Below are 25328 nucleotides of genomic sequence, written 5' to 3' on the forward strand. Positions count from 1 at the left end.
CAATGTCTCCACTATGCCGCGACCCCACTGTTTTATTTAATATTTTTATAAACTAAATTCAATTATATTTTAAATATTACCACATTTTAAAAGGCAGTACATCTAGAAAAAAAATACCACAAGTTAACAGTCCGTTCGTGAAATTAAAAAAATATCACATTATCAGTGGGGTTTTCCGATTTTTCTCGTTATGTAATCGTTAAAACTAAAAATAAATATCACAGGACTTCTAGGAAAATTTCAATACAAATTGATGGGTCACACTAAAGCGAAATTTTTTCCAACTTTGAACCCAAAGTTCAGGGGAGGGCGCGAAAGTTACAAAAAATCGAATAACCGCTCAATTTGTATGAGAATTTTGTGGGAAATACCGTAATGATATTTATTTTTTATTAAAATAAAATTTGAAGTGGGGGAACCAGAAAAATCCCAATTTTGGAGATAGGAAATTTTAGTTTTTGATTTTGCTATTTTTAGGTCCGCGTGTATTCGTAACACGCTTTTTTTTTTTTAAATATTTTTTTTGGTGGAAACAGACAATAAGAGAACACTTATTTGTAATTGATATTAATTCACCGACTATAGTCATGGTCGGACCAACTTAATATACAGATTAGCTTAGCTAAGGACTGGCCGTTGGCAATTCCCTTAGGATTTGTTCCTTAAATTATGGGAGAGCAATGCAAAATATAAAAAACACATAATAATGTGATAATTACATATTATCTACATAAAATTGTTGATCTACAACAATTTAAAAATAAACTAAGGTTATAATTTTAAACAATAATTATATACCTAAACGATAACCATCAGGACTCCATACAGTGAATAGTCCTTTTCCCGAGTAACTGCTATAAAGAGTGTCAACTATACACACTAAACTGTGCATAACAACAACTTCATGCTTCACTATTATAACACTTTTGTTGATATTAGAATGTTTACCTGTATTAATAATTAACAAGAATTAAGTAAAATAATTCAAAGTACACTATTAAGGTAAATGGTTTGGTATAGTTAAGTTATATTATTAATATTTGTAACTAAAAAAAAGTATTAAAAAAAAATCCTCACTTTTTTTTAACATTGCTAAAAATCTATTAAAAAAAAAAAGATAAAAACTTTATTTTTTTTTAAATTAATTAGACAAAATAATTACGTGATTGACAATACACTGTAGATGCTGAAACTAAGAGTTCTCCAGTTAAACGACTAAATGTCATACAATGTGTGTCAACAGATAATATTTTAATAGTTGGGCAAGAATAACAACTAGTTTGTTGCACACGACTTAATACTTGACCCCGACAAGCATTGGCCAAAACGATCCATGATTTCAGTGGATTAGTAACTAATTCATAATTCTTTACTGGTGTAACTGCATAACACACTAAAGAAATTTTCCATGGATGCCAAGCAAGAGCCTGAAATTACAGTTTTAGGAAAAATTTTCTATTTCATCTCATGTTTTAATTTTTTTAATTTACTACATGTATATTAGGGTGTCCCTTATTTATAAAATTTAAAAACTACAAAGTGCCACCCCTAGAATTATTCGAATACATGAAAAAATAAATTGTACAAAATTTGGAGACGATTGGTCAACTCTATGACGTGCCCCAAGGGGGTTAAAAATAACCTCCCAAGGGTGATTTTTTAGTTTTTTATGTCTATCTCAAAAACTTCAGCTTTTGCGAAAAAGTTTATTCGATCTTTTTTGTAGGTATACAATTTTTCTATAAAAAGTATATTTACAAAAATTTTCGAAAAGTTCTTATTTAGCCCTAAAAAAATAAAAACGTATATGTTTTATTCTTACCGTTAAAACTGTTAATTTATAAATCGTTCATTATAAAAACATAAAAAAAATTCATTTAACCGTTGTTTTAAATTGAATTTTCTATACATTTTTAATTCGGCATTTTTTCTATTATTTACTATTCAAAACCTACAATTTTTTTTAATTTTAATTAAAAAAAATACATCAAAGTAAAATTAATACCGTCTCAGTTTCACATTGAAGCTAAAATAATGTTCACTTACAAATTTATATACAACCAGAAACTATTTACAAAGAAAAAACATACTAAAAAAATTTACTACATATTTTAAATATTTTATCTTTTTTAAAATTCTTGGCAATAAATGTGTATTTATTGCAATTAGGAAAACAAAGCCGGTATTCTGTAACAATCTATAATAGGTATTATTTTTGTGCTTCGACTTTTGTTAAAATATTATTATACTCTTCTATGAATTTCACGCCCCTCTCTGCCAAATCATTTATTATGAAATCGANCAGGTAGCTAATTGATTTTTTATGACATCGATATTAGCAGGTACACAGCATTGTTATTATCAATGATAGTAAGGTACATTGTTGTGAGTTTATAAATACACTAACTGACAATACAAAAAGTATATCTATTGATAGTCATAATTGATAATAAACAATCCGTGACTGTGATAGAAATATCATAAAAAACCAATTAGCTACCTGTAATTGTAATACCTTGTGTATTATACCTATATATTAACTCAATAATTTGAAACTTTAAATGTTTATATCTAATAAACAAATTAAGTTTTATTAAAAATTCAAATGCCATTTACTATTGAATTAAAAACTCAAACATTTTATTAAATTAAAAATATGTGTTACCATTTAAAAAAACAAAGTTGACACCCTTACCAGACATAAGGGATGAACTTAAAAAGTAGTACATAGTTAATAATTCAAGAATAATGTGTAACTAAAGATAGTAATAAAAAAAAAATTTTTAATTATTATTATTATTATTCTATAAGTAATTGAGTGGGTTATGATAAAAAAATCAGCCTGNATATTTACTATTATTTTTTCTCCGATATATATTGACTGTTGTCTTTCCACAACAAAGGATTGATATTTAAAAAATCTGTTTCAATGTCATATCTTTCAAACAACTTTTTTGACTCAGTTGAAATAAAATCATCTATACTTTTATTTTTAAAATCATAAATTTTATTTACTTCTACTACTATACGTTTGTTTGTACATAGATCTTCTTCCCAATTATTTAATGAGTTTACTATTTTAATTTTAGTATCTTCACATAAATCATCATCAAAAAAAGCCAATGCTGCCCATTCGGATACTAATTACCATAAGTGACCCGAAATTTTTTTTTAAAACTACTTTAGAAATATCTTTATCTATTGGTTCATAATCAATTATATTTTTAATAAATTGTAAATCTAAATTTGGCGCTAATGCAGCATTGGTGCACTAAACCATTGTTTAATATATAAACTTGTAATAAAAATACATAATGAACGAATATTTAACTCTTTGATTGACAATTCAAATTGGCCCCGAAACATAAAATGTTCAAACAATAAATGGCCTTGGCCATCCAACAAGCATAATGGATTGGGCCAGGAATTTTAAAATAAATTCCATGCAAATGTTAGGGCGTTATATATTATACTTACCATGCAGACATCACATTTATGAAATTATATTGAAAAGTGTTTTTGAAGTAAAATTTAATACGTCATCCGAACCAGATGTTCCTAATTTAATAAATTCCAAAAGTCTTGGCAAAAAATAATTAAAACAAATTACTTAAGTGGAATAGAAGATACTGATATTTTAGAAAAGTTAAAAACAAAAAAAGACGATATTTTGAAATTTAGTTTTAAACAATTAAAAAATACCAACCTCGAGGAACTTTTAGAATTGGTCATAATATTTTTTGGTGAAACAGCTTTACATAGAATTTATTTTAAAATTCCTGGCCCAATCCATCATGCTCGTTGGATGGCTAAGGCCATTTATTGTTTGAAATTTTTTTTTGTTTCGCGGCCAATTTGAATTGTCAATTAAAAAGTTAATTATTTAAATAATATTCGTTCATTATGTATTTTTATTACAAGTTTATATAGTTCCTGGTTGTATATAAATTTGTAAGTGAACATTATTTTAGCTTCAATGTGAAACTGAGACGGTATTAATTTTACTTTGATGTATTTTTTTTAATTAAAATTTAAAAAAATTGTAGGTTTTGAATAGAAAATATGTCGAATTAAAAATGTATAGAAAATTAAATTTAAAACAACGGTTAAATGAATTTTTTTTATGTTTTTATAATGAACGATTTATAAATTAACAGTTTTAACGGTAAGAATAAAACATATACGTTTTTATTTTTTTAGGGCTAAATAAGAACTTTTCGAAAATTTTTGTAAATATACTTTTTATAGAAAAATTGTATACCTACAAAAAAGATCGAATAAACTTTTTCGCAAAAGCTGAAGTTTTTGAGATAGACATAAAAAACTAAAAAATCACCCTTGGGAGGTTATTTTTAACCCCCTTGGGGCACGTCATAGAGTTGACCAATCGTCTCCAAATTTTGTACAATTTATTTTTTCATGTATTCGAATAATTCTAGGGGGTGGCACTAACAAATATTAAAAAAAAAAAAACATCTCATGTAGCTAAGGGTCACCCTAATGTATATACTAGGAGAGGACAAAATAATCTTTATAGTTTGGTAGAATAGATCAGACATAGATTTCTGAAATTCATGCATTCACTTCTGATTTATGTAAGCAATATTATAATATTACAGCACTAGTATAACAAGTGTTTCATAAAAATATTTTTACTACCTCNTGAAATTCATGCATTCACTTCTGATTTATGTAAGCAATATTATAATATTACAGCACTAGTATAACAAGTGTTTCATAAAAATAGAAGATACTTAAAAAATATTTTTACTACCTATCCAAACAAAACTTTATTTATATCACATAATTTTTATTATATGGGGGATATGACACTCAAATTCCCTGTAATTACACCACAGTAGTTTAGGTACATTTATGTAATCCTAACTATATACATTATTTCTTTAATTATAATTTAATAATAGTATAGTTAAAATGTTTTCAAACATACTTTAATTATCCAACTTCCTTTATTTTCTTCTTTACTATTATAAATATCAGTTAAAACTTCAGATAAATTTAAATTATAGTGACGATCAGTAAATATTTTTTGACCTATGACTTTTTTATTCACATGATATTGTTTTGGTATTTTTTCAACACACCATAATTTTAATTTACATTGATATTTGCAATGATAAGCTACAGCTAAATGTCGACTGCCTGAATCTTGTGATAAATGCATACTGCTTATGAGTTGAAATTTTTTGTAACTGTGTATTACACGAATTAGATTCAATTTGTGTGATTCATTATTATATCGATAAAATGTTATTGTAGCCTTTGAACAGCCTCTATATAAAATTAGAAGATTATTTGTAATAGAAAATTAAAACTTTGCTAAGATTTTTAATGTCTAAACTTGACTTCTCCTCGCCTTAATCCCAACTACTTGGGGTCGGTCACCCTTATCTTAAATTTCCACTTCACATTATCCCATATCAGCTGTCCTCATAACTCATTCAATAACATCCCTCTACCTCTTCATCATTCATTACTAAAACTGTTCTTACAGCTTTCGATTCCTCTCTCCTCATAACATGACCAAACCATCTAAGTCTATTTACTCTCATCTTATCTACGATTGACGTTACACCTATATTCCCTCTTATATGTTCGTTTCTTATCCTATCTTCTTAAGTCACTTCACATATCCTTTTAAAAATTCTCATCTCTGCTCTACTTTCTTATCAACTACCAAAAATTCTGAATCATACATCATAACTGGTCTCACTACAGTCTTATTAAACTTACTTTTCAGCCTAATTGGAATTCTTTTATCACATAACACACTAGACGCCACTTTCCACTTTAACCACCCGTACTTTATCCTGTGTCTTATATACTCCTCAATCACACCTTTCTTTTGCACAACTGATCCTAAATATTTAAAATTTTTCACCTCTCCTAACACATACTCACTTATTATCCCTGATCTCCTCATTTCACCTACCTCGTGTCAAACTTGTACTCTATATACTCTGTCTTACTTCTACTTATTCTTAATCCCTTTTTTTCAAGAGCTGATCTTCACAACTCTGGCTTTTGATTAATTGTTTCCCTATTTTCTCCTATTAAAACAATATCATTAGCGTACAACATGCACCACAGCACTTCTCCTTGTATTTCTCTAGTAATTTCATTCATCACTATAGAAAATAAGTAACGGCTTAAAACAAAACCTTGGTGCACTTCTACTCTTACCCATCATACATATACTCTACTATATTAATGTATCTTTTTGGGACTCCTTTTCTCATTAACACCCACTTTAAAGCCTCTCTTGGTACTCTATCATACATTTTCTCCAAATCTATAAATACTATACACAGCTTTTTCTTCTTTTCCCTATACTTTTTTATTAGTTGTCTTACACAAAAACTAACTTCAATGTTGACTTTCCAGGCGAAAAACCAAACTGGTTCTTAATTATTAATGTTTCTCCTCTTATTTTTTTGTTAATTATTTTTTAGACCGATGTCTCATTTCTTATTCTTTTATCTATTATCTTTTCCCAAATTTTCATATTATGACTCATAAGCTTTATAGCTTTATGCCTCTATAATTTCCAAACTTATATGTCTCCTTTATCTTTAAATATCGGCACCACAACACTATTCCTTCATTCTTCTGGCATTATCCCTTCTAATAGAAGTTTATTTAAAAGATTTTTTAATCGCCTTATGCTAACATAGCATAAAATATTTTCCATATTTATACTGGCACTTTATCTGGTCTTACTGCTTTATTCTTTTTACTGATGCCACAGCTTTCCATACCTCTTACTATCTTCTAATGTCTCTTTTGGATACTCTTCATTCAGTAATTTTTCAAAATACTTTTTACACCATTATTCAGATCATCATCTCACATTAGCTTTCTCTTGTTATTACTTTTTATACACCTTACATTGTTATAATCTTTAGATTATTTTTCTCTTATTCTTGCAAGTTATAGACTTATCATACCTCTTTAACTTTGCCTCACTACACACTTGGCTTCTTAGCGCAAACATTTATATATTCTATCCAATCTTCTCGCTTTTTCCTTCTCTCTATAATTGAACGTCCTCATCCCATCACCAGATTTCCTTATTTTTTGGCATTCTACTCCTACTCTCACCAATAATCTTCTTTTAGTATTATTTACACAACTTGCAAATCTATTCCACACATCAATTATACCTTCCTCAATATTCCTCACCATTCTTTCTTTTACCATCTTTAAAAACTTTTTTTCTTTTTCACTATCAAAGGATTTTTGTCTCTTATAAAAATAAAATATATATTTTAAATGCTCAAGCAAATTTTTATTTTAGAATTTAACTAAAAATTTTGAATAGCTTATTTTTAAAAATAGAGATTTTGGATATTTTAATTTTTTTCATTTTATATTACATTGTATTATCTTGAATTGTATGTGAGTTTTAAGAAAATAGGTTTTTGGAATAATATAAAAAACTTAAAATAAAAGGTTGTTGATACAATTTCAAGTCCCCACAGTTAATGATTGAATTTTCAAAAAAAGCTGTTTACATCAAGGCAAATGTTTGAAGTATTATCAATAAAAATTTCACAATAGTCCGTCCAGTTTTCAAAAAGTTATTTCAATATAAAGTATAAATTTAAAATATCAAAATTGACTGTTATATTACAAATATGACTGTGAATGTTAAATATGTTATTTTTATTGATGTTTTACTTCATGAAAATTGTTAATTTTTGGAACATTTTAATTAATTAACGGAAATGAGAGGAAGTCCTTAAAATTATGGCTCTGATAGTTTCAACTATGGATAATGGCAAACTAAACATACAAAACAAAAAAGAAACACAGCAAAGTAAAATCTATAGTTTCTCAACTACACATTAATGAAAGCTAATAGAGATTTCCATTAAAGAAAATTAAAGTTAAGTGTTTTTATTTTTTAACGCAAGAAAAACTATTTATTTAACTACATATTATTGTTAGGTTTTTAAATTAAACAATATTTTCCTTAACAAAGTTATAAAATTTTAATCGTTTTCTAAGGAAATGAGTGTTTTATCCTTAAATAATCTCTCTGTATATAATAATTCCAACACTCACTTATACCAAAATGAATAATCTGTACACATTTATACAGGTAATTTCAATTTTATTTCACAAGTATTCCTTTTTTTAAAGAAGTCTTACGTAATCAAAATATGCCCATCAGCCAACCACTCCATGGTTATGATATTACAGCTATTATTCCAATTTTTAATATAATGAATACAACCACAAAAATTTGTTAGGTCTTGTAATTGTTCAGCATTAATATCTTCATTTAATATCCAAACCTAGGTTTAAAATATTTAGTAATAATTATTAATACAAATTAATTATTAGAACAGATAAAATAATCCTAATTTACTTTTTAATTCAATATTTTTCTGAAAAATTAAAAAAAAATTTAAGTGGACTACAGGATTATATTCATAGATGCGAATTTCAAGGAGTATGAGCCCCATAATTCATATAATTATTAAATTTTTTGAGAAAAAAATTTAAAATAAAAAATTTTTCTCAATTTTGAGGAAACAAAAATAATATTATAAAATTATGAAAACATTTTCTTTTAGATCCCTGAAAATATGTAAATATGTGACTAGTATAAATTATATAGAATAAATTAATAACAAATATTTTATTTCGAATAAAATGTTTGAGTACAATTACTGTATTAATTTTTTAAATATTTATAGCATTTAATAGTTTTGATTAAATCAATTAGGTAAGCTTAATAAAAAAAAAAAGAATTATTTTACATAAATTTATTTGATATATGTTTAGTAACATTTTTGGAACAAATACATTTTACTACTCCACAATTTTTCAAACAATTTTAAATGTGCGTTTTCCATTGCTTTTTTTTAAAGTGTCTGATATATAAATGTGTACACACATACATATTAATAAATTTTAATGTTTATTTACCCTGTGTATATTAAATATTTTATTAGTTGCTTATTATAATTTATAAATACCTTAATACAATTGGTTTTTTTCCCAAAATTCAGTGACGTCTCATGATTAACCAAATCATTTTGTTCCAAAGTATAACTACTCATGCTTTCATTGGTTATTGGATCAAATCTTTCTTCATTAAACACAGTACTGTAATTAAGAGATGGAGACCCATCATTATTTATTAAACTATGATCAACATCTTCATAAGGTACGTTATCAAAATTTTCAAAACGATCTTCAGTAACATTTGTGCTATTTAATGTATTATTAAGCACAAATGAACTATTCATACTTAAGTCAGAGTAAACACTTAATTCTTCATTGACACAAATAGAATAAGCTAACTTTAAACCTTTTTTATCCCATTTTAAGCAATTTACATTAATTTCTGAATGAAATAATCCAGTATCAGCATTTATTTTATACTGAATACGCTGAGTTTTTGAAGACCACAAATATATAGTGGATTGAATTGCAGCAGTTAAATATCCTGTTGCACTCCAATCTAAAATTTTGTTCACTACAAACAAAAAAGAAACATACTATTATATGAATTTCTTTGTATTAATAAAATCAACTGACTCCAATCATCAGATAAATTTGGCATATCTAACATTTGATCAGCAGCGGGTATAGTTATGTTATTTTTTTGTCGTTTTATTTTTTTGTACTTCACCATGCGTATAGGCCATGTCATGTGTTCTTCTTGATTATTACTATCATTATTATAACTATTTTTGTTATGTTTGTATTTTGAATAATATGCTGGGAATAGATACCCACCATTGTTTGCTAATGAAATAATTGATTGAAGTTGTTTGAATGCTTGACGTTGTCTTTCCCGTTGACACTCATATTCATAAGGCTGAAATACATAATTTAATAAAAGCAAAATTATTTTGAAAATAGTGTTATCACTAACCCTATTAATTAATTTGTTTTGTATTGTATACATTCAAAATTAAAAATATTAATTTTTTACATTAAAATTTAGCAAAAAAAGGAAAGTTATTTTTGGTTATAATTCATTGTAGAATTGATAACATTTAATATATTAATGAAAATTGCTAATAAGATCCTAGAAAGATCTATGGTAATAGATCATTAAGGTAATAATAATAATGTGAAAATAAGAATCAAATACATACATTTATTTTATTTTTATTTTTAAGCATTTGACAAAAAACTGCTTTTGCTTTTCTTCTCCCAACAGTTATATAACATAGTCAGATATACCTTTTGATTTTAAAATTTTAAATATCAAATTTTTTATTTTTGAACATCAAAAATAGATAATTTGTTTGAATACATTATTTTTCCAAATTTAGAGTATTAGTGTTTTGAAATTTTCTTTTGATTTTTGTAGTAAACATATATTAAAGGTTTGATTCTAAATTTGTTATTATTATTTAAATAAGAGAAATATTTTTTTAATATTTGTATACATAATTATAAAACTAAAAAGTGTTTTAGAATGCGTAGCTATGTTAGTTATCCTACTTATAAAAAATTCATTATATCATACACCTTATTTTTAGGAAAACTAGCCTGAATGTCACATTTATTATTGTACTATATGACAAACCGTTTCATAAAAAAAATCATCATATTCAGATGATATCCATTCTTGATCGAGATAGTAACTTGCTGAATGTAACAAACAAGATTGCCGATCTGGTATAAAACGATCATTACCTTGATCAAATTGAAACATAACTAATATTTTGCTAAGTTTTACTTATTTTTAAATTATTGAATTTCTTTAATAATTTAAAAATAACAACAAAAATGTTTAATAAAATACTTTTAAAAAAATCTACTACCTACAATAATTTAATGCAAACCAACACGTACAGTAAATAACCAAGTGACAGTGTTAAATAAAACTCATTTACGAAATTATATATAAATTACCCATTTTATTATATATGATCTGGGTAATAATTCGAATTCATAAATATACAATTTTAATTACTGTATACAGTATTATCACTATATTAAGCTATCTTGAAGTTAACTACTATATTTGTGTATTAATAGTCATTTCCAATATATCATTATCATAATTTGGGATTTTTAAGTTGGGGAAATATTTAATAAATAATAATTGAAATAAAAATACTGAAAAATTATAGTCTGTTATTACATGTTATGTGATAAGTCATAAAATGTAATATATTAAGAGATATTAATATAAATCTCCCAATATTTCAAGGAAAATAAATTCATCGTGGAAAATGAATTTAACGAAAAACTTAACTGGAAATAAAAACAGAACAATAGTATTGCACAATGCCACAATCAGAAAATAAATCCGAGGGGTTATTATCTTTTTTTTGCTAAAAAAATACAAAAATTGTTTATTTTGCATTTTTGTTCAAAAATATTTGAATAAGCAAACAATTTCAGATTATCGTGACTAAAATATTAAACATTGCTAATATTTTTGCGAAAAAATAACACCCACTAATTATCCCATGGTTGCATCTCTTGTAGTACACTGCTAAGATAATAACAATTTATTTTTAAAAAATATAGTAAAAATAAGTTTTAAATCTTATATTTTATAAAAACTTGTGTGCTAATCATAGTCTCTCGTTTATTTATAGAATATTCTGTCAACATAAAACAATAATAACAGTTATAATAAGGTAAAAAATAATAATAGTTAAATTGGTTACAATTCTTAAAATTAATGGTATAAATATGGTATTTTTCTTAAAATAAATATTTGGAATAATATTTAATAAGATGTTCCACTAATAACTTTATTCGCTGCAGTTTATGATATTGATTCCAATGGGTTTGTGCCGAAAATAACTGCTAATTCACCTAATAAAGTTTCATTTCGATATGCAACTCTAATATCTGGTACATTAGTTCTAGATATGTCATTACCAGCTACACCTTCTTTAGTATAGTTTGGTCCAAGCCAATATTGTTTAATCTAAATACAAGAAATAACATTACTTTTTTTTTTTTTATAGTTTTAATAAAAGTTTTCAAAGTTTTTTTGAAATCTAAGGTTATTAACCAAAATATTATTATTATATTACATACATTTTCATAAATATTACTAACCCTATGAGGAAAACCAGACATTAAAACAGAATTTCTAGCTAGTTCACTCATATCACAAGAAGACAACTTCCATACTTGTGCTGCTATTGAGTATTCTTCCATTAAAGGTTCCTACAGTTTTAAATTCAAAAATAGAAATTAAATTAAAATATATTATACACATTAACCTATTTCAGTGGAGCTTGGAGTGCTGCAGAAATTTGTATTGTCCCTGTAATTGAACCACTGATCTAGATTAAAGTTAATTTTTACATAATTGCATTTTTTTATATTATGTAGACCTGTCAACTATTATTAGATGGAAATCTACCAAGTGTAACATTTGATTTAAATTTAGTAAGTCAAATATTTTAGGATAACATTCAGTATATCAAACTTACACCAGTTACTTGATATGAGATATTTTATGTTTCTTTAGGAAATTATAAAGTAATAAAATAAAAGAATTTAGGAAAAAACGTAACTCAATATTGAAAATTGTACTAGTGGTAGTTCTATCATTCTCTCATCTAAAAATTGATTTTAAAACTAAAAAATCTAGTGACTTTTAATTTAATGTAACTATTGAGAGTCTGATGAGTGATTATTGTATTTAAATAATAACATTTTTTGTCACTAACTATTAAACTAGAATTGATTTTATAATAATAATATATTACACAATTTTCTTTAAAGTAAAATTTGATATTAAAAAAAGTAAATAATTTGATAATATCGAACAAGAATACATGAATATATTAATTTAGGTACTACTAACAAAATAAGCATTAATTATTTTTTACAAAGATAATTATTACTTTAATTACACTTAGAAACAAAATTTTGTTAACAGTTTTTATTTACCTTAGTAAAATGGAATTGTAGAGGATCATCAGTTGAAAGACTAACAACTAGTCCTCGAGCTAAATACTCTGGTAATGGATTTCGATGATAGTTCAAAAATAAAGAATTATTTGATAATGGAGACATAGCTATACCTATTTGGGCAACATAATAAAGATATTGTAGCACGGGTACTTTTCTTAATAATAACCCATGAGATATGTTTTCAGCCATCATAAAACCGCAAACTAAATGTTGAACTGCTCCTGCTTCTCCACAATGTGGTCTCAACACAAATGTGTTTAAATTTTGTTTGCTGGAAAGATAATAATTTTGTTTTGAGTGAGTATTTTTAATATATATTATTTCTTGAAAAACATATTATTTAAATTATTAAATAATTGTAATAGGATAATTTAATAAATAATTTAATAAATAATTTAATAATTTAATAAGAATATTTAAAAATAAAGATAATTACTTGATAAGTTTAACTTACACTCTGAGATGATTTAAGACTGTCATATTGGCATACATATAGTATTGATAATATGCATAAGGTGGGTTGTCAGTAGTATCTTGCCACTGTTCTGGTTTGAGTACATCTCTATCAACAAATGGATTTTCTGGTTTTGATTCATCATCCACACTATCAAATCCAATCACATGTTGTAAAAATCTATTAAATTTAAAAATTAATATTATTTCAACTATATGATGAAATAAACTTTTTAGCTCTAACATACAAAAGAAAACTTAAAAAAAAAAGTGTTTTTAAAGAATGACTTAAACAATATGCAATTTTTATTGTGATATGGGTTAATTCAGATATATTTTTAAAACTATTTTTTGTTTTATCAAGGACATAATTATACAAGTCTCAAGAGGAATGAACCTCCTCTTAAAAGATTGGTTTTTTACCTAAATAAAAAGTAATAAGCACAAAAAAAATATTGTAGTCTATCCTAGTTAGAGGAAATTTCTTATTCAGATTAAAATTAATTTACAATGTGTTTTTTTTTGGGATTATTATTTATTTTCTCAGCTCTCACTGAACCGATTTTTCTCAATGGTACGTCAAAAGATCACAAATTGTATCTAGTTGAAAACATTACCCTTAAAAATTGAAAAAATTTCTATCATTCCCGTAAACCAGCTTTCTCCATACAAACAATTAAAATCATTAATTTCTAATATTTTTAAGTATTTATTGTTGAATTAGATTTGATATGATAAAAGTATTCAACTACAAAAGTAAATAATTTTACTCTGTAATTTATTAATTTTTTACTCTATGTGTGTGCTACTACCAGTCCATAATATTTCAATTTTTTTGGTAACATATTGGTATATAAATCATTTCTAAAAAAAAATAATTTTTAGTTTCACTTGAATTTAACAACAGATTTTTACTATTGTAATAAAATTTTACAATAATACACTCAATTGAGTAGATTTTTCTAACAACTTTTTTATTTCTTCTTTTAGTTAAAGTAAATCAGTAAAATTAATTAATTCCTGGATATTTTAACTGTAGAATCTTTTTGAACACTTAAAGTTAATTTGAAATGAAATGAAAATCAATAATAATTTGAAAACAATTAATTATAAAAATTATATAATATATAATTAAAAATTATATATAATATTTTTGAATCTAAGGATTAAAAATTTGAATATAATTAAGGAAATAGGAGTTGATGTTAATTTTGTAATTATTCACCAATTTTTTAGAATTAAACATTATCTATAGATTTGCATCAAAGCGATTCTTATGACAGTGATTTTAATCACTGTCAGATATCATCTATACTTGTCCCAACTATGCCACGTCCATACTGTACCATGACCCCACTGTGCTACCGTTTTTTATATGATAACACTCGTTTTTAACTAATTATTAATAATATCAAAAATTAGTGGTCATGAAAATAATCCAATTGCAGATTTGAAATTGGCGTGGAATTTGATTTAGAGTATGGGTATTTTTGACTCTGATGAAAATTAATTATAGAACATTTATTCATAATTAACAATAAATGAAAAGTTTTGTATCAAGCCATTCAATTTTTAAATGTGTTTTCCATTAAAGTACTTAATAATTTTTTTATAATTTCTCTGTAAAAATTACAATACTAAATTATTAAACATCAAATTCATACTACAGTAGAATCTCATTAATCCGGACCTCATTAGACCGGACTTCGCTTAATCCAGACAGCTGTCTAATATTACGAAAAATACACAGTTTATGCCGTAGACTAAAATAAACATAAAGGCAAGTTCCTCGAATTTCCCATAAGTACATATATTCTTATCTACCGTCATTAAAGTTATTATAATCTATGTATTAGTAATTTATATTTTGGTCATTATTATATATATATATATATATATATATACATAATTCTATCCACATTAAATATGTAATGTTTTTGCTGGATCTATATCATGTTGCAATATATATATATATTAAATCATATATAGTATTTAGTATAATATAATATTCTTAAATTTATAATACGGACATGTTTTTTGGTTATTTTGTTTAATCCGGACTTTCATTAAATCGGACAACCTAGAGCCCTTATTAGTCCGGATTAATGAGGTTCTACTGTATGTTGAATTACTATAATAGATATTTATTCATATATTATACTTATAAATCATAGAACTACTAATTAAGAATAATGAAGAAAATAGGAGTTGATGTTGCTTATGTAATTAAGCATCAATTTCTTAGAATTAAACTCTATACACAGATTTTCTTAAGTGTTTCTTATGATAATTATTTTAATAATATGATAATTACCCCATTGAGCTTGCGTTTTTTTGTTATATTATATAATATTATTATAATTATATTATATTATAGTATTCAAGAACTTTTATACTTATATGCCTTTATACATTTTATTTAATTATTGTTAAACAGTTATTCAATTTAAATAACTATAAACATTTTATAACAGATATGATATTAGTGAATTTGGTTTCTATCACAGAGGGAACAGAATTTTAAAAGTACTTTTAGTGACATTGTAGATAGTAGCATATAGTATATTTATATACTAACATTCATTATAAGTTTTTAGTTACCTGTGTAAATCAGGATGAGAATTTGGATCATTAGTAGCTTCAAATAATGGTAAAAATACATTATCCAGCAACTGTTGAAAGTTGTCCAGTATATTATTGGATTTGAATATATCACTATAAAAATATATACATATTAAGAATGATAATTATATTAAAAATGTTAAGTAAATAATTTAATCAATTCAATATTCTAATAAATAACCAATAATGAGCATTGAAATAATTAACAATATAAATCATAAAATATTTAAATATACTAACAACAATCGTGGAATCTGAATAAGCCATCGAATATTATCAGAGTAAACACGATTAGAAATTGCCCATTTTGCAAGTTTATCCCATTCATCTCGACTTTTTCCATATATTGAAAGTCTTAATTCAGCATTTTGATATTTAGATTCTTCTAAATCTGCTGCTACTTCATTAATTACTCGAGCAAAATATTTTCCACCTATATGGTTATCAGTTTTTAGGAAAGCTTCCCGTAAACGAGATTCTCCAATAGGGTTATACTTAGCATTGAACTTATCAAATCTGTGAAATGTATTACGGTCCTAAATAATAATAAAAAAGTATAAATTATTAAAATGTATTATTTATATTTTTTTTATACTATTTCAAACATTTTATAAGATAAAAAAAGTTTAAATATGTCCATTGTGTTATTCCAGAGGTGTGTTTTCAAATAATTTTTCGACCAAGGGTATTTAAACATTTTTATATTAAACTTTTCCCTTTAAAATCAATAGTGATTCAAAAATTTTTATAATTTTTAAAGAAAAATACACATACCGCGTGTACATCTAACATGTCAACAGTCAAATCGTATGATGTTAGGTTCATTGATTCAAATACTTGTTTTAGTGTCATACCTCCAGCAGTAACAACTTCATCCGCATGATTCTTTAATGTTTTTTTAATAAATCGTAATAAATGTTTTTGATTCATACAAGAAGCTGCATGAATATGTGTATCTACCTATAGTTAAAATATATAAGTAGATTTGAAATTAAAATTTGTTGATAAATATGTTTGGTACTAATGTTATTAATATTTTTCAAATGCATATCTGCTTTTTCTTGTATAACTTTTTATAAAAAATTATATACATCATCTTAATTCAAATAAATAATAAAATAAAAACCAGGTTGTTACTTAATTTTCAAACACAGACTTAACAATCATTATGATAACAATAAGTGATGGTAAAAATATTATAGTAGACTTAAGATACATATCATATGAGTCCTTATACTCCGATAGGGACCTGATAGTGCTACTCAATTATTGTAAAATTAAAAAGTTAGAACTCATTCTAGGTATGGATTCAAATGTTCACCATACTTTACAGAGAAACAGTGACAACAACTAAACAAGTGAGGAACTAATGAAACTATTTCTGACTAAAGACATAAGTATACTGAATAGAGGTAATTAGCCTACTTTTATAATCATGAACAGGTGAGAAGTTATTCATCCTACAGTTTGCTCAAAGGGGTTGGTTCAAAAAAAAAGAAGGGTGGAAAGTGTGCTTTGGACATTTTTTCTATTCATACACTTTAGAAATGAACAAAGTTAAAACAAAGAAGTATAGGAACCCTAAAAAGACAAACTGAGATAATTATATGGTAGACCTTATACATGACATGAAAAACCTAGTTTAGATGAAGAAATTTCTCTAATTTTAAAATAAACCACTACAAAATTAAAAAAAAAAAATTATATTTATTATTATATAAAAAATGTTTTAGAAAATTTGATAATTAAACCCCTGCAAAAATTTTGTTGAATTTGAGTTCATAATTATAATTACATTGTTTTATAAATTGAAACTAGATTCTGAAATATAAATTAATATATATTTTTAATTTAATTGTATCATGAAAATATTACTTTTCTTATATTGTAGAAATCACGATGAGGAATGGCTTTCTGAGAAGCAAGTTCTCTTAATTCATTCAAGAGTACGTGCAGTTGAAATTTTGATGATAGGTAAGATAGACGGCGATAACAAAACGATTTCCTTTAATAATAAGGCAATTTCGATTTACTATACATATTATAATTTAAGAACATATTTAAAAACATACAAAGGCCCATCAGAAATCATTGTACAAAGACGTGCCATGTCTTTACAAAATGTTTCCAAATTAGGATATGGAAATCCTTGAAGGGGTGTTTTTGAGTCTGGATTATCAAATAAATGAAATACTCCATCTTGTGGGCGTATAGTGTATCCTAAAGATGGTGGAAAATCGCATTGCCATGGATCGCCAACACTGGCAGGTGGGTGAACTGGATGATCTATAAATAAAAAATTTTGAAGTATTAAACTTCACTTAAAGTATTCATTATTTTTTCATATTAGAATATTCATCAAATGAAATATAAAGTAGTGAGTGAAAAATTCGATTTAATTACAATTTACAATCAGACCTGTAAAGTACTTGAGTAGATGTATTCAGATACTTTTTAGCTTCGATTCAAAGCTGAGAAGGTATTATTTATAGTTTAATACTGTATGTTTAATATTTTTTTTTATTATATTTTAAGGAGTACTTAAAATACTTTAGCAAAATAATTATATTTAAAAATTATACTTTTAAGAACTATTCTAATATTCATAATTTATTTGTATTGTTTCAAATTTTTTTCAACTAGAAAAGTGTTATTTTTAGATATTGGCTTACAATATGTTACCCAGTTAATGGTTTGTATATAAACAACTTTTTATTAAAATACTGCAATATAATAAATATTTTAATCGTCAAAATGAACTATTGAGACTTATAAGTTACTTATAAATATACTAGTTATATTTTTATAATATATTGGTAAAGTACCGAACATAGGTGTAAATCGAGGGGCCGCCAAAAGGGATTTAGTTCCTTTCAAATTTTGATTTTAATTATATTTATTTTTATATAAATTTAGAGTAGTGAAAATATTGATTGAGCCCAATGATACTGAAATTACTATTTATAAAAAATATTTGCAATTCAACATAATTTGTAAGCTTTAAAAAAAACGTTCTATATATAGAGATTCTTTTAACACTAGCCAGTCAATTTCTCTTAAAATATTAACATTTAAAAAAAAAAATGTTTATTTTTGTTAGTTATATATATGCTCAACAAATAAGGCAATAACTTACTTTTTCTCACTATTCAGGATATCGAAAATAAAAATTACTCTCTGATTACACACTATATGTTAATCAATTTTCTTAGTAGTTAAACTCCCAGTCAATCTAAATTGTCGATATTTTTATGAGAATTTTTATAAGAAGAGTAAAACCTAAATTCAAATACCTCATAATCAGTGGCGTACACAGAAATTAAATTTGGGGGGTTTTTTTGAAATTTAAAGAAAATTAGATGTGACACTGCCCATATTATTCGCTTACAAAAATTCTTGTTTTCGACTACTTTATTGTGGAAATATTTATAGTATGACATGATCTTTTTTATTGTATTTACTTATTGTTTATGGTCCAAAATTGTCGCTTAGCTTATAAATTTTTGGGGGGGTTGAACCCCCCCTGCATACGCCAGTGACCATAATGGATATTTTTGAGTTATATATATAATAATAATAATTTATCCGTTTTAAAATAATTTTTAAGTCCATCCCATACATTCCATAGAGGTATACTATATATTTTTAAATAGAAACATGCATATTATACTAGCTTATAAAATAAAAAATGACCTAATTTAGATAATTACTGGTCGATAAGTCTTAGACCAGTACTTCGGAAGTTTTTCTCATTTTCGTACCTATGTGGGAAAAGAGTACGACCCAGAAATGACTAGTGATAAAAATAACATCACCTACTCTACACCTCCATTCCGTGCTTTAAATTGTTAATATATTACTATTAATTCAGAATAAGTTATAAAAAAAAATTTGGATATTTTATTTTTGTTTTATTATTATCATTATAATTATTTATTTTTTGAAATTATTCCAAATTCTTTTAGAAGTATCTGTATCTGAGTACAAATAATAAACAGGTAAAAATATAAAAATATTTTTAATGCTGTATCAGTGTTTAAAATATATATTCAAAGTTATCTTTTACAGGTCTGTCTGTTTATAATTTACAATTATTGTATTAAATAAAAATATTCTTAAAGTTATTGTTAGAGCCGTGCAAATAAAAAAAGCACGCGTATTGTATATTATTAAATTTAAAAAAATTATTAACACATACATATAATAGCAATAACAACAGCTTAAAATATTTATTAAAACAAATAATTATTTAAAATTATTTTTGAATTATACTTCTTTAAATAATTAATTATTTTAATTAATTAATGATGTTACCATTGAAAAGTTGATGAGTCGTCTACATTTCTCCCAAAAACTCATACAACGGCCTAATTTTTCACTGGAAGTTATACTTTAAGACAAATTTTAAGCAACAAACAAAATTTATTTTTGAACTCTCAGCCTAAAAAATTTTTTTGCTACGTCATTATAACCAATCATTATCTAAATGTAATATTATAAGGTAAGAGTGAAAAATTTACGTTGGGAAAAAAATTTATAGATTAGGGTTTAAAAGATTAGTTTGTATAGTAAAATAAAAAGATATCTCTAAGTCCATAGACTATTTTTTAATATTGAAAAATTATTTAGCCATTTTCTTTTCAACAACGATTTACTTAATATAATGAAAATTAATTTTAAAGGTCATAGGCTTGTGCAATAATTCATGTTAAGGAATAGCATAAGTTTGTACCAGATTATATTTTATGGTGGTTATAAAGTACTTGAAAGGCATTTACTCTTAAAAAACTATCATGCAAACGCAGATTGAAAATTTTACATGATTAACCATTAAAATACTCTTTTAAATCCTAAAAAAATTGGCATATTCTCTCTTAAATACCATTGGTAATCCAATTCAATAAAACTATACTGACCAAGAGCAACCAAAGTACACCACTTTACTATCACATCACGCAAACTTATATACAAAATGTTCAATAAATAAGAAAACATATTAATTATTATAAATAATGGAAATATTTTTCCTTACATATTGAACACTCAGTACAAGAGAATCTACAAGAAACAGTTTCCGAACTGAATATTTTTTTAAAAAATCTCAGCTAAACAATAAAAAACTTTTTACTAAGAATAAAGCTTCTTCGTTAACTACTCTGATTCTATTTCGTCAGAAGCTTTACTTTAGAAACGGAATAATAAAACAAAATTATAAGGAAATTCCTCCTTCTTTGCAAATTCCAAATCAAGCATTGTAAAGTTAAACAAAGTAATATGTCTATCTTCAGCTAGTTGACAAAATATTTAAGATATTTATAACATTGATATTAAATTATCATGCATGTATATTAAAATTCGTGTTAATCATATGTATTTCGGTAAAATTAGCAAACCAATGAATTATAATTATTTTGATAGTATTGATTTTCTTAGTTTTTTTATTAAATAAATAAATTCTTTAAACATTTTAGGTCAAACATATTATAATATAATAATTGAATTGCTAATATTTATTATATTAAAAACAAGTTATCATTTCACAGTATGGAAAATAAATAATCTTCTATAAAATAAATTTTTAATTGTTTGCATTTATTCAATAGATTTGGTGGCACAGAGATATACGGGTTTTCTATGAAACTCTTCGCCAGTTAAGAACCGTATATTTTTAAGTTTATTGAATTTCCTTCTTATTGATTAATCTTTAATAAAATTACTTTGTTTTCAATTTTTAAAATGTTCCAGGATGTCTAACAATCCAAAACCTATATTAAATTAAAGATTTTTAAAAGTATTTTTTACGATGAAAAAACCTCCTGATCCTATTTTTTCTATATGTTATTTAATTTTATTTTTAATAAAATTTATTCTTAATTTTTAACTCTAAAATTCATTATTTCAATAAAAGATTTTATAGATTCGGAACGTTCCACTTTTATAATATCAATCACTGTCAGATATCATTTATACATATCCCAATTTGCTGAGTTTTCTTTTTACAGAAAGTTTTAAATATTTAACTTTTGGATCAATGATTTATCGATAACGAGAAAAAATGTCAACAGACATACGAACTAGTTCTAATTGAAATAAAAAAATTATTTTATATTCAATAAATAATTCATAGAAATTTTATACATCATTATTTAGTCCAAAATGTAACTTATTTATTTTGTTTTGATTAATTTAAGTTTATCTATTTTGGAAATAACTAAAAATAGTTCAACTAAAAAGAGCACATTACTAACGTTTTATCTCCCTAATTTAATAACAAAAAATAGTTCTATGACCAGAACTATATTTTAATGGAGGCTGTGACGCACTAAGAGTAATTCAAAATGGATTCGAGATCTCCCTAAAACCTTCTTAAACTACTTTCTACAATATGTACAAACTAGTACTTCCACTAAATAGCATATGAAAAATATTATCAAAAATGTGCTATGACTTGTAAAAAATAATTTTTATGCAAAATTTTTCTATTTCGGTATTTTTAAATATAGTAGAATTTAATTAAAAAAAATGACAAAAATTAGATTAAAATACTTTAATAGAACTATCAAATTATGTTGATTTAAGAGTTAAATAATTAATTGTTTTTGATTAAATTAAATTTATTTTTAGCATTATTTACTTAAAAAATTAGTTAAATTATATAATAATTAGGACTTAACTACTATTTAAAGTAGTAAAAAAATACAGAGAGACTATGATCACTAAACCAATTAAAGAGCTCCATATTGAACTCTATAAAAATAAAGTACACACACTTCATAATTGTCATTAGGAAAATAAGTTTCTGAAAATTTATTTACAAGTTATTTTTGTTAATCGACTACCGGATATGATTAACGTTTATCGAAATCATACAAGAGTTGTTTTTTGAACAAAATGAATAATAAAGGGACTAAATTTTCTCGCATTTTTCAACTTTAAGTCTTGATTATAACTGCTATTATGATAAAATTGATATACGTAAGATATTCTAAATTAGAGTTATTTTTTTGATTCAATAAATCAACTGATTTGATATAATTTTAGCCAATACGTAGTTAAAAAAATATAAAATTTTAGAAACATATATTGTACAGTTTTCTGAAGAATCAAAAAAAAATACTCCATAAATTCAAAATACTTAACTAATTACCAAATCTGTATTATAAACTACAATATATAAATTCAAAATTGTTATGAATTCGTTAAATATTTGAAACATTAAATATAAAATTAATTTAAAAATTAATATTAGTAGGTGTATGGTAAATGAGGGATAAGTGACGACAAAAATAACAATTAAGAAAATGGAGTATAGTTAATTATAACTTAGAAATGAATGTTGAAGGAAGAAGAGGAAGAGAAAGATCAAAAAAAGATGGTGGGATGTTATTGAATGCGATATAAGGACGGCTGATGTGAGCGTAGATGATGTGGGAGATTGTGTCAAGTGAAAGTTTAGGATAAGGATGACCGACCCCAAGTAGTTGGGATTAAAGCAAGGAAAAGGAAGAAAAAGAGGAGTATAGTTATTAATTATCTACATACTCAATACTCATAATTATAATTAATAAAAACTTGAAATCAAGGTGTTAAAGCTTTGAGCATTATTGTTTATAAACTTATGTTACAATGCAGATATAGGGAACTTGATACCACGCACCGTATTCACCAGAAGCAATGTCAAACAATAGCTGATCGGTGAACGCGTCGTCCATGGTTGAACTTCGACGATCGGCCCATGGATTATATGAAGATTTTGTGGACGGTCTCCGATGAGTTGAAGACCGCCGTTGTAGATCTAATGTATTAGTTACAACTGGTTTCTCCGCTACAGGATGTCAATTTCAATCATGTTAATACATACGACACAATAAAATTTTATATAATTGCCCCATTTACCAGAAAAGAACGAAGTATTAGCATTACTTGATATTCATTTGACATAAGTACTAATGAAAAGTATTGATGAAGAATTTTTGTACTTTAATAAAGAACTGGGTATATTTTAAGAAAAAAAGCTTATTGAAACATTTCATTTATAAACGTATAACAGGTAATGACACATTTATGTTTAATTTATCAAATATTGTATATTGTAAAGGTTATAATTATAGGTTCTGAGTTAACTTCTAGTTCTAATTTATCTAAGTACGAATGGAAAAAGCAACAACTAATTTAATCAAATTAATAAGATAACTTACTATAGTTTTATTCAATCATTAAACATTTTACTCTACTTTAAGAACAAATCTTGAAATCATCGTTATTCAGTATATTTTAAATTACTTCATAAGATTGCGAGTATTTTTTCGTTAACTAGTTACATCGCATGAAATAAATTAATATTTACGTCTTTGTTCAACAAATGACTAAAACATAACTTTTTAATATATATTCACTTAATGCTTTTACATTAAAAGTACAAAATACTCTTTTCTATTATCAATCAACTTTGGGTATAATCTACATAAAAACTAAACATTTTAAGACTTAGTAGAACAATTATTTGAAGAAACTTACCAGCAATTGACTGTCGATCATCATGTTTGATAATTCGAGCACTAGGATATGGTTCATAATGCTTGTTTTCATTATGAAAATTATTGTCATCTGCTGAAGAGGATGCAAAATTTTCTTCATCATTTTTAGAATCGGACGTAACTCCAGTATTTAATAGATTTTCATTGTGTATTTTTTTATGAAAAAACTTAGAAGTGATTGTTGGAAATGATTGATGAGATACTCGCATATAACGTTCACGAATATGCAGTGCTTCCATTAGTTGTTGTGATGCCCAATGTAAATCTTCTAAAGGCACCTAGAAATAAATAGTTATTATTTTCCACAGCTATATGTCCATTAAACAGGTATACAATTATATACTTTTTAGCTTCGATGCGAAGCTGAGAAGGTATTGGTTTTACTAAGATGTGTTTTTTTTTATTATTTTTTTTTTTTTTTTTTTTTTTTTTTTTTTTTTTTTTTTTTTTTTTTTTTTTTTTTTTTTTTGTGTCTGTTACCACTTTTTCTCAGCTCTCACCGAACGGATTTCTTTCAACGATACGTCAAAAGATCACAAATCGTATCTAGTCGAAGACATTACCCTCAAAAATTGAAAAAAATTCCCTCGTTCCACGTAAATGGGGGAAACCTCCAAAAAAATTACAAATTTAAAAATCGCTAATTTTTTTAATTTTTTCAATTTTTATTACTAAAAACTGCCATAACTTTTTCAAAAATAAACATATCAATATAATTTTTTTTTATATAGATGTTTGATGTCTTTACCTATCATTTGGTATATTTTTTTTGTAAAT

General features: G+C 25.0%; 2 protein-coding genes and 1 long non-coding RNA gene across 18 annotated transcripts in view; all 3 read right to left on the reverse strand.

Moving 5' to 3' along the window:
- The window catches only part of LOC126897185 (uncharacterized), a 13664-nt gene extending 2491 nt beyond the window's left edge, over positions 1-11173 (reverse strand). Inside the window, exons 1-8 of one of the 10 annotated variants that reach the window (XM_050670570.1) lie at positions 10815-11173; positions 10140-10686; positions 9574-9856; positions 9009-9511; positions 8176-8321; positions 4952-5294; positions 1163-1427; positions 799-948 (exon numbers count right to left, since the gene is read on the reverse strand). In XM_050670570.1, the coding sequence (XP_050526527.1) occupies positions 799-948; positions 1163-1427; positions 4952-5294; positions 8176-8321; positions 9009-9511; positions 9574-9856; positions 10140-10166 (1717 nt within the window). In that variant the 5' untranslated portion in view covers positions 10167-10686; positions 10815-11173. The other 9 variants (XM_050670572.1, XM_050670577.1, XM_050670574.1 and 6 more) reach the window with 9 other exon arrangements.
- A 392-nt stretch (positions 11174-11565) lies between these two features.
- The window catches only part of LOC126897182 (AMP deaminase 2), a 40657-nt gene continuing 26894 nt past the window's right edge, over positions 11566-25328 (reverse strand). For 6 of the 7 annotated variants that reach the window (XM_050670561.1, XM_050670558.1, XM_050670559.1 and 3 more), the window contains 11 exons: positions 24532-24829; positions 23672-23839; positions 18087-18300; positions 17890-18019; positions 16789-16974; positions 16255-16550; positions 15994-16107; positions 13394-13573; positions 12916-13210; positions 12073-12183; positions 11566-11938 (listed from right to left, as the gene is read on the reverse strand). In XM_050670561.1, coding sequence (XP_050526518.1) covers positions 11774-11938; positions 12073-12183; positions 12916-13210; positions 13394-13573; positions 15994-16107; positions 16255-16550; positions 16789-16974; positions 17890-18019; positions 18087-18300; positions 23672-23839; positions 24532-24829 — 2157 coding nt within the window. In that variant the 3' untranslated portion in view covers positions 11566-11773. The remainder of the gene's footprint in view (positions 11939-12072; positions 12184-12915; positions 13211-13393; positions 13574-15993; positions 16108-16254; positions 16551-16788; positions 16975-17889; positions 18020-18086; positions 18301-23671; positions 23840-24531; positions 24830-25328) is intronic. The other variant, XM_050670563.1, reaches the window with a different exon arrangement.
- Positions 24836-25328, reverse strand: part of LOC126897213 (uncharacterized) — a 3738-nt gene continuing 3245 nt past the window's right edge. The window contains exon 3 of the long non-coding RNA XR_007702051.1: positions 24836-25162. This is a non-coding gene — a long non-coding RNA (uncharacterized LOC126897213). The remainder of the gene's footprint in view (positions 25163-25328) is intronic.

Source organism: Daktulosphaira vitifoliae, unplaced genomic scaffold (assembly GCF_025091365.1).
Source record: "Daktulosphaira vitifoliae isolate Bord-2020 unplaced genomic scaffold, ASM2509136v1 Scaffold_2, whole genome shotgun sequence".
Taxonomy (NCBI): domain Eukaryota; kingdom Metazoa; phylum Arthropoda; class Insecta; order Hemiptera; family Phylloxeridae; genus Daktulosphaira; species Daktulosphaira vitifoliae.